The 10732-nt window shown below is 47.0% G+C and overlaps 1 protein-coding gene across 1 annotated transcript in view; it reads left to right on the forward strand.

Annotated features, from left to right (window-relative positions):
* The first annotated feature begins 65 nt into the window (after positions 1-65).
* POFUT1 (protein O-fucosyltransferase 1) overlaps positions 66-10732 on the forward strand; it is a 31453-nt gene continuing 20786 nt past the window's right edge. The window contains 4 exon segments of the mRNA XM_006154740.3: positions 66-198; positions 2129-2182; positions 2185-2243; positions 9470-9652. Coding sequence (XP_006154802.1) covers positions 66-198; positions 2129-2182; positions 2185-2243; positions 9470-9652 — 429 coding nt within the window.

Below are 10732 nucleotides of genomic sequence, written 5' to 3' on the forward strand. Positions count from 1 at the left end.
GGAGCTCGCTCCTCGCCTTCCCTCCCAGGCTCCGCTTCGCGGCGCGCTCGGGCTCCGCAGCCGACATGGGCGCCGCCGCGTGGGCACTGCCGCCCCTGCTGCTGCGTGAGTTTCTCCTGCTGCTGCTTCTGCCGCTCCCGGGGCTGGCCGCGGGCTCCTGGGACCCGGCTGGTTACCTGCTCTACTGCCCCTGCATGGGTAAGGCCTCCCGAGCCCTCTGCTCAAGTGGAGAAACTGAGGCCGTGAGAAGAGAAGCCACTCCTCCGAGGTGCCCAGAGACACCTTTACAGGTCCAGGAGAGAATCCCAGAGCTGGGCAGGCCTGCTTGTCTCCTTCTGTCCCAGTTGCTAGGACACAGAGGGGCCACTGTGTCCAGCCTTCCATTTGACAGATGAGAAAACTGAGGCTGGAAGAGTTTTCGTGACTTGCCCAAGATCCTAGCCAGCCTGGAGTCCAATAATGGAGTTAGTGGGGTAGAACTTGATGTTGCCGTCCCACGCTGGCTCCCGGCATTTCTTTCATTCATTCAGCAAGAATTTATAGGGCACCTGTTCTGTGTCGGGTTCTGTTCTCTGTGATGGGAACACGTTGGTGAATAAACCAGTGCCCTTATAGAGACTTCATTTGAGAAAGATAATAAAAGAGCAACATAAAAAAATTACATAGTATCTTAGAGGACGAATGCTGTGGAAAAATAAGAAAGCAGGTTAAGGTAAAATTCAAGGGTTACTTGAGAGGGACAATTAAAATGGGGTGATGGATCGCCGTTGTACAAGTCATTACTTCTTAAAATCCCCCAGTGGCTTCCAGACTCCCGGCCATGGCCTTCCCCGCCCTGCATGATTTGACCCCACCCGTCATCTCCACAACTCCCTTCGCTGATTCTCCAGCTGCAGCTGCATTCAGTCCCGTTGCTAACCCACATTCAGGGCCTTCAGCCCTTACTATCACACCATTCCCTGAGCCTGGAGGGCCCTCTGCTTCATTTCCACCTGACCAGTTCCCTCCTGTCCTTCAAGTCTCAGCTTAAATATCACCAGAAAGGACTTCACTTACCTCTATCTAAATAATCTTACTCATCCTCACCACCAGTCCTTTTCATGTCTTTCTTGTAATTTTCAACCTTTTTTTTTTTTTTTTTTTTTGCTATAGGGCATGTGTGCCTGGTAGAGAGAGAAAGTAAGAAATCCCCCCCCCCTCGGGGGGTGTGTGGCCACACCACAATCCCTTCTCTATTTTCTCATTATTTGGGGCACACATGCACATGCATGCACCTAGCGAGATTTTCAAGCCACTGGGTCCAGGACTTGAACTACACAGTTGGGCATGTGGGATCCAGCACCTTTAACCTCCACACCACCATCAACATTTTTTATTATAGCTTGTCAGAAAAGTCATGACATGTTTTTGCATAGAAAAAAATACATCATGGCTTTTCCAACAACCCAATGTTTGTTCACAGGTTCAGTGTCTCTGGAGCTGGTCTGTGAGTGGCTGGAGGGCAGAGGTTTGTCCTCAGTCCTGTGTCACAGCACCGAGCATAAAGCCTGGCACACTGTGGCTCTCAGTTGTATCTGTGGAATGAATAATGGATGCCACGCTGGGGTAACAAAAAGGATCAGATGTGGTCCTTGCCCTTGAGGCCTTCGCAGACTGAGGAGTCAGCCAGTACAAAGGCAAGGAAGTGAGAAAAGACATTTGAGGAAAAGTGAGGAGTTTAAAGAACTCAGATGCAAAGGAGGGATATCTAATATGGCAGGAGCTTGGGGAGAGGATCCCAGTGAATGAGGCATTGAAATTGCCCGTTCCTGTGCAGGAGAATGGGGATGGAAGTAGAACGGGCACTGCTGGCTGAGAGAATAGCAAGAGCAAAGGCGTGGGCTGAGGATGGGAACTGGAAAGTGTTTTGGGGAAACAGCAAGGGACCTGGAGTGGCTAAGGCAGAAGGAGCAGGGCCTGAAGGGCCTTGAATATCAGACCCAAGAGTCCAGACTTGCTGTTGTGCAATCAACAACCCCAGCTCTTCTTGGTTTCCAGGCCCTCCCCACCCCAGACCGAACATTCTTTCTGTGCCTTGCATGCCCTCAATATCCCAGACCTCACCTTACCCCCTCTGTACCATTGCCAGGGCGCTTTGGGAACCAGGCTGATCACTTCTTGGGCTCCTTGGCCTTTGCACAGCTGGCACCTTGGCTGTTCCTCCTTGGATCGAGTACCAGCATCACAAGCCTCCCTTCACCAACGTGAGTACTTCCCACTGGCATTAGCTCTTGTCCACCCTTGCCTAGTCTTCCTTTTTTTCTTAAGAATTATTTAGTTGATTTTATTTATTATTATTGTTATTTTTTAATTCAACCTGGAGGGAGGCGAGAAAAAAGCCGCCAGGTCCAGGACCTGAACTACAGTCAGCCATGTGGGAGTCCAGTGCCTTAACCACCATGCCGCCTGCCGGTCCCCCCAGTCTTTTTTATTTGACCCCCATGTCCTTCTCTGGGTTTTACCTCCTACTCCTCTGAAACTTATCCCTACCTAGAACTCTCTTGTATCTAATAAGAATAGGTCATTTTTATCCAATACGTGCTGTGTGTGGGCCCTGTTCTGAGCACTGCATGAGGGTTAGTTCAGAACTCCTCATCACATCCCTATGAGGAAACAAGTTTAGAGAAGTTAGGTAATTTTCCTAAAGTCACACAGTAGAGCTGAAATTCAAGCCCATGTTGCCTGATCCCAGCCTATGACTTGAACCTAAAGCCTCCACTGCCAGTCCTGATCGGTGCCACCCTCCGTGCATTCCACTGATCAATAGCTTATAGCTGCTGTTATCAATTTTGAAAGAGAAACTGAGACACAGGTTAGTTAATAATGTGTCCAAGGTCACAAACCCAGGCTGTCTGGCTCCAGCACCACCCCATCACAGGGCTCCCTTGGCATGGTGACACTCAGCACCCTCTAATTCCTTGCCTATTCTGTGTCCTCCAGTGGCCTGACTGTCACACTGTAGGAACTTGGTTAATATTTGATGAAATTTTTTAATAGACATCAGAAAGTATACTTGGTACATACATATATTTTATCTTTGAATTTTTAAATTTCTTTTGGAGAGTTTTTTGCTTTGTTTTGTTTTAATTTTTCTTTATTCATAGTGTATGTATGTGTGAGAGAGAGATGAGCACTCTGGGTTTTTTTTTTTTTGTTTTTTTTAGAGATTTTTGCTATAGGGTGTGTGCGTTTGCCAAAAAGAGAGACAGAAAGCGAGAAATAACCCCCAGGGGTGATGGCCACACCACAGTCCCTTCTCCTCTATTCTTCTCTCCGGGATCTTGGGCACGCACGCACACATGCCTGGTGTGAGTTTAAGCCATAGGGTCCAGGACTCGAACCACGGTCAACTCCATGGGAGTCTAGCAACATAGCCATTACACCAACTGCTGGTCCCAATACATTTTTTTTGAATAGCCTTTTCTCTGCATAGGTTTTGTTTTTCCTTTGCATGCCTGTATTCGAGAGGCTGTTAACTAAGGTTAAAAGCCACAGTACTGGGAACAGTGGATGGTGTAATGGTTATATTGCTGGACTTCCATGTAATTGATCACAGTTCGAGTCCCAGACTCGGTGGCTTAAACTCACACTGGGTGCATGTGTGTATGTGCCCAGAATCCCAAGAGGAGAATGGAGGAGAAGGAATTGTGGCATGGTCACCCCCCACCCCGGACCCCCAGGGAGTGATTTCTCACTGTTTGTCTCTCTGTTTCTCTCTGTATCTCCAGTGAGCGCATGTGCCATATATCAAAAGTCTCTCAAAAAAAAAAAAAAAAAAAAAAAAAAAAAAAACCACAGTACCTGAGCTCCTACCCTACCTTGTCCATAGTTGTATGGCCTGGTCAGAGTATTCATGCCTCTTCATGCCTCAGTTTCCTCACCTGTTTTAAAATTTAAAACAAGTTTCGTTTTGCCATAGAGTGTGTGTGTGATCACCAGAGAGAGAGAAAGTGAGAAAGCATTAACCATGGGGGGCAGTTATGCTGCAATCCCCCTCTCCATCTCTCCTTTCATGATCCTGCGCACACATGCACATGCATTTTTTGTGTTTTCCAATTCTCTGGCTCCAGGACTTGAACCATGCTGTCAGCTATGTGGGATCCAGTCACCCTACCCTGCCATCAGCTAGATCAATTTCTTCACCTTTAAAGTAGCCTGATGGCCTGGCTCCTTAGTGCTGTGCTAATGTTCTACTCAAAGAGAAGCCAGATCCCACAGGGTGGATACATTTTGAATCACCAGTAGAGTCAACCTGAAAAAATATGCCAGGCACGCACTGTGCCTAGTGCCTAGGATCCAACAGGCCAGAGGACTGGAGAAAGGAGATTGCAGGATGACCAGACCCTATGGCGGATGCTCAGCTCTCTCATGCATGTGCACGCACGTGTTCTATCATGAATACCTGCCGTGGTGAGGATTGAATGAGTTAATGGTGGTAATGTGCTCCGAACATTGTCTTGTGCCTCCCTCTTAGAATCAGTTGAGCTCATCTGTGCAAAGAGTATGGGACATGGGATGTCCCCAGTTTCTAGGGGCCACTGATGTTCTGATTTTTTTTTTTTTTGGAGAGGTTTTTGCTATAGGGCGCGTGCGCTCGCCAGACAGACAGAGACAGACAGAGAGACAGAAAGTGAGAAATCCCCCCCCAGGGGGGATGGCCACGCCACAATCCCTTCTCCTCCATTCTCCTCTCGGGATCTTGGGCACGCACGCCTGCACACGCACCCGGAGTGAGTTTAAGCCACTGGGTCCGGAACTCGAACTGCAGTCAACGACGTGGGAGTCCAGCGACATAGCCACTACGCTAACTGCTGGTCCCCTGATGTTCTGATTTTTGTGCACTCACTGTTTCAGTTTAGACACTGCCCCTCCACCTCCCCCTGACTTACTCTCTCTCTCTGTTTCCTTGCCTTCTCAGCCGATTGTCTCTCCAAGTCTCTATTGCCTTGCTTTCTTTCTTTTTTTTACTGCTTTTTTTTTATTTTTTGGAGAGGTTTTTGCTATAGAGCGTGTGTGCTCGCCAGAAAGACAGAGAGAGACAGAGAGACAGAAAGCGAGAAATCACCTCCCGGGGGGATGGCCATGCTGCAATCCCTTTTTCTCCATTCTCCTCTTATGATCTTGGGCATGCACACACACGCACCCGGCGTGAGTTTAAGCCACCAGATCTGGGACTCAAACGGTGGGCAACTACATGGTAGTCCAGCGACATAGCCATTATGTTAACTGCTGGTCCTCTATTGCCTTGTTTTCTGTGGCTTCCTCAACCTGCCCCACTTGAGCTTCCCTTCTCCACTGTGGCTGTCCTCACCAATGTCACCAGGGACCTCAGAATGGCCAAATCCAGGGTTATTACTCAGTTTTTCTCCCAGCTGACCTCCCAGTGGCACCTGGCCCGATGAGCCCTTCTCCTTCCTGAACTTCCCTACTCCCCTGGTGCCTGACCTACTGCACGTTCCTCAGAGTCCTGGCCGCTCAGCATTTCCTCTCTTGCTGTATCAGGGGTTACACTTTCTGCAGTAGCCGTTTAGATGCTGGTGTGTCTCCTCTTTCTGTTTGCTTTTAGCAGTGTTACTGTATGTATCTCTAGATTCAGTATGCCTGGTTTCTTCTGGGTATACTGGAGACAGTTATATTCCCACCCCTTAGGAATAGGTGAGCAGATCCATGTAAAGTGAGGAGCATCAGTTAACCTGGCACCAGGTTAGTGTGCCAGAAGTATTCACTGCTGTTCTTACCATTACTTGCTTTGCTATACATTCCTGTTCACTCTTGTGTCTCTCACAATTCTCCATGAACCTCCCCAATTTATCCATGACTCAGACTTCCCTCTGACCAGACAGGCCTGGCTGACTCCTAGACCCTTCAGGCTACTTGGATGTCCCATAGGTATCTCAGATCCCCAAAGCCAGGACTCGGCATCTTCCCCAGTGTCACCTTCTACATTCCCAGACCTAGTTTATGTCAACTCCATTTTCTTGGGTACCAAGCTAGGATCCTAGAGGTCATCCTAAATGCCTCCCTTTTCATGCATACTCAACCCTCAGACCCTCTTCACCGCCCTTTGCATCTCTAGCTTTCACTTTGGTATGAGGGAGGTGCTCGGTAAACACCCACTGACTGTATATTGGAACAGATAAAAGGGTATTCTTCTCCTCTTCCAATTTTACCATCAAGACATTCTCTCCTCTAATACCGGAGTGATCTTTCAGAAAAGGCAGATCTCATATTCTGCTTAAAATCTTTCAGCAATGCCTCGAATTGTAGAAAAATAGAATTAAAGCCAAACTGTTTTGATGCAAAACAATTTGAAATCCGCACACAGTTTTTTTAAAAATACGTATTTCCCATGCGGTTTTTGTTTGTTTTGTTTTTGTTTTTGTTTTGCCAGAGGCCGTGTGCACTTGCCAGAGAGAGAGGGAGAATGCACTCCTCAGTGGAGTATGGCCACACCACCACCCCTTGTCCTTTATTTCTCCATCCTGTCGGGATTTGGAACATTCATGCGCAGGCGCCAGAAGTGTTTTTCAAGCACAAGGGCTGAGATTGAATTACACAGTCAGCCATATGGAATCTGGTTCTCTCAGCCACCAGATCACAGGACCAGTCCTCCATGAACTTTTTGAAGACCTCCTCGTAGTTAAGGTGTTTAAAGTCTGTTCATTGGAATGCCAATTGCTTGTGCAGGAAGAGTGCAGAAGTTAAATCATTTTAGGAAATTTCTCAATTTCTCATTCTCTCCAAATTTGTAGATTAGTACTGTACATTAGCATGTTAAGGGCCCCAAGAAGTCCTGCAGTAAAGAAATCAGCTTAAGCCAGCATTTCCCTGGCTTCTAACTCTGGGAATTATTTTTTCATTAAAGAATCTTTATCCACCCGAACTAGTTGGATATGCTTGAGAAACCCCGACCTATAGGATAAAGTCCAAATTTTATTTCATAGTGTCCTAAGAAATTTTTTTAAGTCTAGAAAAATACAGAGATAACTACAGTCACTATCCACATACCAACCACTAAAAGTGATAATCATTCATTAGAATACTTTCATCTTTGCGTCATCTTTTCATCTTGCTATGAAAAGAAATAAAGTGTATTTATAGGTAAAATTAAAAAGATGACGTCTCTTTTGACCCCTGTGGCTCCTCCTAGTCTCTCAACCACTATGGTGGTCTTAGTGTGTTTGGTGTGATCTCCTCCCAGTTCTTTCCAAGACCTCCACTGTGGTGCCGGGCATCCTTGTTCTCTTCTCCTGCTGCAAAGTACAAGAACTTCCTTAACACAGTACCTCGAGGTGAAAGGAGTTTTGTTTTTGTTTTTGTTTTTTTTGGAGAGGTTTTCACTATAGGGCGCGTGCGCTCGCCAGACAGAGACATAGAGACAGAAAGCAAGAAATCACCCCCCAGGGGGGATGGTCATGCCGCAATCCCTTCTCCTCCATTCTCCTCTCGGGATCTTGGGCACGCACGCACACATGCCCGGCTTGAGTTTTAAGCCACCGGGTCCGGGACACGTACCGCAGTCAACTACATGGGAGTTCAGCGACATAGCCATTACGCTAACTGCTGGTTCCCGAGGTGAAAGGAGTTTTTAAATTCTATTAGATATTGGCCAGCTACATTGGTATAGTGGTTATGCAATGCTCTGTGATGCTGAGGCCAAGGGAAGGTCCCAGATTCACACCCCAGTGTCTCTTTGTGCATGTCTGATGCCCATGTGTGCCCCTGATCTAGGCTGATGGTAGAATCACAGTGTGAAGACCCAGTGGTGGGGGGCGCCTGTCTCTCATGGACAATAATTAAACTCACAAAAAAAGTTTATTATATACTGACAGATCACATCTTAAAATGGTTGCTCCTTGGGGGCCAGCAGGCGGTACGGGGGTTAAGGCAGCTGGATCCCACATGGCCAACTGCATGGTTCAAATCCTGTATTGGGCAGCCAGAAAACTATGCTAGGCACATGTGTGTGCATACCCAAAATCCCGAAGTGAGGATGGAGGAGAAGGGATTGTTGTGTGGCCATCCTTCCGGTGGATGATTTCTCACCTTATCTCTCTATCTCTGTCAAGTGCCCGCATCCTATAACAAAAAAAAAAAAAAGAGAGAGAGAGAGAGAGAGAGCAACAAAGGAACAAAACAAATCATAAACAGTTGTTCCTAAATGTATACTTATTTTATTTTTTTAATTTCTGGGGAATATGTGTGCTTGCTGGGGGTAGAGGGGTGGAGAAAGCACCTCCCAATGGGATGTGGTCATACCATTGTCTCTTCACCTTCATTTCTCTATCCTGTTGGGATTCTAGACATGCATACACCCATGCTCACGTATTTTTTTAAGTTGCCACTGGAGACAGGGACTCAGGCTATGGTTGGCTCTGTGGGATCCAGCTTCCTTAGCCACTAGGCTATGGGGTAGCCCTAACATGTACCAGTCATGCCCAAGAGTGCCCATTTCCCCACATCCTTCCCAGTAGTTAGAATGAAGCTTTTCAACTTGCTGGTTTTGTGGGTGAGAAGTGATATCTTGTTATAACTCTAATTTACTTTTAACTACTTACTGCTGAGGTGGTCATCTTTTGAGTTTGTTGGCTATTTGGGTTTCCTCTGCTGTGAACTGCTCATCCCTATCCATTGCCCATATTCTCTCGGCACCATCTGTGTTTATTCTTATAGAATTATTATAGAATAAACCAGTGTTGAACACAGGGATGTTGCTATTTGTTCCTTTGTTTACAAAATATCTTCTCTAGACTGCCTCTGTCCTGATTTTTGTATCTTTTTTTTTTTTTTTGAGAGGTTTTTGCTATAGGGCGTGTGTGCTAGCCAGAAAGACAGAGAGAGACAGAGAGACAGAAAGCGAGAAATCACTCCCCAGCGGGGATGGCCACGCCGCAATCCCTTCTCCTTCATTCTCCCCTCGGGATCCCGGGCATGCACGCACATGTGTCCGACGTGAGTTTAAGCCACTGGGCCCAGGAACCTCAGTCAACTACATGGGAGTCCAGCGATATAGCTGTTATGCTAACTGCTGGTCCCTTGGCAAGAGTTCTTTATTGTCTTGTAGTCTGAGCTGTCTGAGTCTTGGAGTATATGGCTTTTTTTTTTTTTTTTTAAAAGAATTTGCTATGGAGCATGTGTATTCACTAGAGAGACAGAGAGTGAGAAATCACCCCCAGGGGGAATGGCCATGCTGCAATCCCTTCTCCACTCTCCTCTTGGGATTTTGAGCATGCATGCACATGCACCCAGCATAAATTTCAAACCACTGGGCCCAGGACTCAAGCCACAGCTGACCCCATGGGAGTCCAGTGTCTTAACCACTATGCCACCTGCTGGCCCCGACCGAGTGTATGGCTTTAATATATGTGTCTAAAACAGCCACTGAGAAACTGAGGAGGGACCTCTGCTCCTTCTTTTCCTTCTCCCATAGCTCCATGTGCCCTACCAGAAGTACTTTAAGCTAGAGCCCCTCCAGGCTTACCATCGAGTCATCAGCCTGGAGGACTTCATGGAGAAGCTGGCACCCACCCACTGGCCCCCCGAGAAGCGGGTTGCCTACTGCTTTGAGGTGGCAGCCCAGCGAAGTCCCGATAAGAAGACGTGTCCCATGAAGGTGGGTTCTGTGGACTTGGGGCCCCTGCCGCCAGTTCTGTGTCCTTAGACCCCAAAAACTACACGATGGCAACATGAGGGGAAGGCGCTGGAAGGGCTTCGAGTGGGAGATGGGGCTTTAAGTTTCCCATTCTGACGTTTGTTAGCAGTGTCACCTTGGACAGAAGGCTTTGGTTTCCAGAGCCTTTATTTCTACCTAGGAAATAGAGATGCCACCCTGGCTCTGTCTCATAGAGCGTCCTGGGGACCAGGTGTAGGAATGCTAAAATCTGTTAAGTGCCACATCAGTAACAATAACTCATACTGGTGTTGCACTTACTGTATGTTAGGTACCATGCTAAGGGGTACCTAACTACTACTACCTCAAACTACTCTATGAGGGAAGTACTAATGTCCCCCATTTTATAGGAAGGACACTGAGAATGGTACAGAGAAGTTAAATATTTTGCCCAAGGTCACACAGTAAATATGCAGCTAGTGTTCATCCCTAGGTAATTTGACTCCATTGTCCAACTTTCTTTTTTTTTTAAGAAGTATTTAATTTAATTTAATTTAATTTGTTATTATTATTTAATTTGACTCGAGAGAGATGAGGAAGAGTGAGAAAGCAAGCCACCAGGTCCAGGTCTCGAACTGTGGTCGTCCATGTGGGAGTATCCAGTGGTTTAACCACCATGCCACCTGCTGGCCCCCATCCCCCCTAACTTTCTTAATTTGAATACTTTCCTGTCTTTTAGCAGGTAAATAAGAAGCTATTGTAGACATCTGTCAATTTCTGGCACTTTGGGAATAAACCAGTCCCCAGTTATGTGTTTCAGTATGTATGCTAAAGGAGAGTGGCTAGAAGAAACTGTGAATGTTTAGAAAGGAGACTCAGCCTACAGCCCAACACTGCTTCATTTGCTGTGTGACCCGGGCCAGTGTCTTACCCTGTATTGGCTTTGGTGTCTCTCTTGAAAAAGAAAGTCTTTGATGGGATTAGCCAGTCTTGAAAATCTCCCCAAGTTCTACTGCATGATTCCAAGGCCCACTCCTTCCCAGGCCTCCACCAGTGTTGGAGGGCTGGTGATATGTGGCACAT

Source organism: Tupaia chinensis, unplaced genomic scaffold (assembly GCF_000334495.1).
Source record: "Tupaia chinensis unplaced genomic scaffold, TupChi_1.0 Scaffold000418_1, whole genome shotgun sequence".
In the NCBI taxonomy this organism is placed as follows: domain Eukaryota; kingdom Metazoa; phylum Chordata; class Mammalia; order Scandentia; family Tupaiidae; genus Tupaia; species Tupaia belangeri.